The following is a 3,542-nucleotide window of genomic DNA, read 5'->3' on the forward strand; positions in this document are numbered from 1 at the left end:
CCGCCATGGTAGCCGGGGGGGAGGTGCTGACCGCCGTGTCCGTGTCCCTGTCGTCGTCCCCCGTCCCCGCCTCGGGTGCCTGGCGGCGGCGGGGAGGGGAACGGCGCCGTTCGGGCCTGTCCGCTGCAACTCGGATGTCGCTTTGAGCTCGCAGCTATATTGATTTCCTTGGTGTCTCTTGCAAATTCTAATCTGGAAGGCTTTGGTCAGTGAGGTTGGGAAAAGCCCAGTGGATTTTGGAAGTGTCCTTTCGGCCTTACTGCCGATTCCCCTCTGACTACAGCTTATCTTTAAGTCTTGTTACGGACAATAAAGCTCCGTCTACAGGAGCTTAGGTTACAAATGCATTTGTAATGTTTTACAAAACAGCAAATTGCTGTATCGTTAAGATTACTTTAATGGATGAACTCCTCTAGAACATTTAAATGGAACTGTTTCACCAGGGATATCTTAAAAGAGATGTTCTATTTTCCTCCTATTTTAGGATAAAATCCTACTTCCCAGGGCCAAGACTTGGTGAGGATTATTTCTAAGAAACCTCTGTATGAATCCGAAGTGCTTGATGGCCTTCATCTTTATTGGACTGTATTAGGCTCCTAGAGGAATTGAAGGTGCCAGGCATGCAACAGTTCCCATGTACGGTTTAATCAGCAACTCTCAACAAATTCTGCTTTTCTTTACAGCAATCATGGTGAATTTTGCGCAAGCAGTGAAGGATCACTGGGTTCACATCCTTGTTCCCTTAGGATTTGTGATTGGATGCTACTTGGACAGATGGAATGATGAAAAACTGTCAGCCTTCAGAAACAAGAGCTTGTTATATAGGAGGTCTGCTTTATGATGCTTCATATATATATGTTCAGTTATTTTTCAAAGTGCTTCTCTGTTTTTTTTGAGAGTCTTAAGTATGAAAAAAAATCAGGGATGCTGTCAAAATACTAAAAATCTTAGCAAGCAGTCATGAAGAGTTTTAGGTCACTAATGCCCTCTGAAAACTAGGGCTTTAGGAGCCGTCTTAGTCATGAAAGAAAAGAGATGTAATTCTATCAGTTTGATATTTTAGTCAAAATACGCGATTTAAAATAATTGCCTCAGTGATTCAAAAGTGTTAGTGTTAATACATTTTATCTGTGGAAGCAAGATAAACCAATGCAGACATTAATTCATATCTAAATAAACTTACTAGAAGGGTGTGCTGCACGAGTTCAGAAATATAAAGTAAACATTTAGTATGGAAATGAGTAAGAAACTTATGTTTCTAGGTAAAAGTCCTTAACTAAAGCTTAACCATTTGCTTTTGTTATACATTGCCTTTTACAGTGCAGTTAAGAAAGTTATGACATAATTCACACCACTGTTAAATTAACTTAGCCTTCGCTATATAGGAATTCGTAGTGCCTAGCACTGTTCCTTTAAAAACAAAAGTAAATTTGCAATGCTACTAATAAAATGGAATCTTGTAGTAAAAAACATGATGTTAAACTTCAGTAAAAAATATACTTTCAAGGAAAACCTCTAATAGGTTTTGGTTGGGGTGTGTGTGTGTGTGTGTAAATTAGACCAGGGGAAAATGTGAGAAAATGTGTACCTAACAAAATAATGTTAAATGCATGTTAACTGGCGTAGCACAGCTATAAAATTTACTTAAATGTAAAAATAAATAAGTTAGGGATGTATTTTCTGTAGGTATGAATTCTCTTATTCTTCATGTTCTTGGAAAAGTCTACAGGTGGGGGGACTGCATGCATCTTGTTTGTGAATTGAAAATGGAAAATTATCTCCTTCAGCTCCTAATTAGTTGTTATTTAACTAACCATTAAACAGAAAACAAATAAATTGGAAAAAGAAGGTATTTTCACATTGGTAGAAAATACGCTGGCTTTCTAAAGCTTATTATTAACTGCTGTCAAGTTCTTCCACGTGAAATGTGGAAACGATTATTTTGTCTCTCTCAAACTTCATCAGGGAACACAGTGCTTGAGTTTTAATCTTCAACTTTTCAATGGTTTATAGCAAATTTCCATCTTAAATTTAAAATCACCACTGCACTTCTTAATTAAACACTTCTCTAAATTTGTGTCATGTTAAAAAACAACCAGGTGTTGAAAAATTAACACCACATCTTTAAATGTTGGCAACTGCTGTATTTTCACTGAAAAATATGTTTACATACAGTAATCAGTGTGAGTTTACTGACTTGTTGGGGAGAATTTAGATTAATTAATGCATTGCCTCATCTGTATCAGTTCTCCTAATGCTGTACTAAACCATAGGAGTAATGAAACAACAGGAAAAAAAAAAAACCCATGCTCATAGCATGGACTAATAATAGCACTGTTGTTATCAGTATGCAGGTGGATTTCTCTTTTGAATCTGGTCTCATCTAAATTAGTCCTGAATAAGAAAGCAAAATTATGTATAATCTGCCCCATGGTTACATTAGCACTTTTCTTAACTGCAGTTGCAGGCAAAGGTGGGCTGGTATTTCAGCATATTGCAAAACTCCCCTCTGCTTTAACACCTAGTTCTCTTCCCACTAAAGTAATGAGTTTTTGCATTTAAAAGAAGTAGAATTTTTCGTTCTGCATCCCATGATGTATAAAGTCTGTTAACGTGTTTGAGGTCAGGTGTTTTGTGCTTCCATTTAAATTAATGGTAGTTAAGAGGGCTCAATCCCTTCAAAATTGAAGCTTTGTAAAGAAAAGAAGACGCTTATCAGTACTGAAAGATTAACTGACAGGGATTGCAAGGAAAGGTAAATTCATGCTTCACTCACAATTACGCTATTCTAGAATAATTAATTACATTTATTAGTAATTATGCCATAATATCCTAATTTTAGTCTGGGTTTTTTCTTTCCACACAGAGAGCTGAAGCCTGGTGAAGAAGCTACATGGAAGTAAAGGCTGCTGATGAAATGGTTTGATCCCTCATTGCATCTCACATGTTGAAAGGGTTATAGGTTTTATCTTGAGAGAGTATGTAAAGGACACCTGCAATTCAGCTGTGCTAGTTTAATTTCCAGTCTTACTTTTTGGAACGTAATTTAATCACGTGACTAATAGGTGTCCAGGAATTCCATTAGTCCCTAAGTGTTGAGAAACTTTTCTTCCCGGAAGTCATACTCTTCATTACATCACGTAATAAAGAAAAACTATGCAAAAATCATTTATGCTGTTTCTGATCTGTATGGCATGGAATTCACGTATATATAGTTAAAGCCTTCAACGGAGTGCTTAACATAGACCCAGAACGTGGTCGACGATTATTTTTTTTTTTTAATTGAACTTGAAGCAGTTGTTTTTCCAGGTTTCCCGCAGACCTGTCCCTCTGGAACGGCGGCAAGCCGGGCACTGCAGCTTTGACACCAGGGCGGTGGAAGAGGGAGGAGGGAGAAGGGAACTAGCGCTGCCGGGCGTTTCCTGAACTCGGTGGCGCAGGGAAGGCTGACCTTTTCCGGGGAGCGGGGAATTCGGGCTGTTGTGGGACGGGTGCCCTGAGGCGCTCGCGGCGGGTGAGCCCGGCGGCCTCCCTGCCGGCAG

General features: G+C 39.0%; 1 protein-coding gene across 1 annotated transcript; it reads left to right on the forward strand.

The window, feature by feature from the left end:
- The first annotated feature begins 688 nt into the window (after positions 1-688).
- On the forward strand, positions 689-2,903 carry NDUFB1 (NADH dehydrogenase (ubiquinone) 1 beta subcomplex, 1, 7kDa). Its single transcript, XM_010152800.1, has 2 exons — positions 689-828; positions 2,867-2,903. Exons 1-2 carry the CDS (start codon positions 689-691, stop codon positions 2,901-2,903), a joined length of 177 nt encoding a protein of 58 aa, XP_010151102.1.
- Positions 2,904-3,542: the final 639 nt, after the last annotated feature.

Source organism: Eurypyga helias, unplaced genomic scaffold (assembly GCF_000690775.1).
Source record: "Eurypyga helias isolate BGI_N326 unplaced genomic scaffold, ASM69077v1 Scaffold28385, whole genome shotgun sequence".
In the NCBI taxonomy this organism is placed as follows: Eukaryota; Metazoa; Chordata; class Aves; order Eurypygiformes; family Eurypygidae; genus Eurypyga; species Eurypyga helias.

Bases quoted from the DNA above. Each gene is read 5' to 3' on its own strand.
- NDUFB1 (XM_010152800.1), top strand. From the start codon at position 689: ATGGTGAATTTTGCGCAAGCAGTGAAGGATCACTGGGTTCACATCCTT. The intron at 829-2,866 runs GTCTGCTTTATG...CTTTCCACACAG, and splicing joins AAGAGCTTGTTATATAGGAG to AGAGCTGAAGCCTGGTGAAG.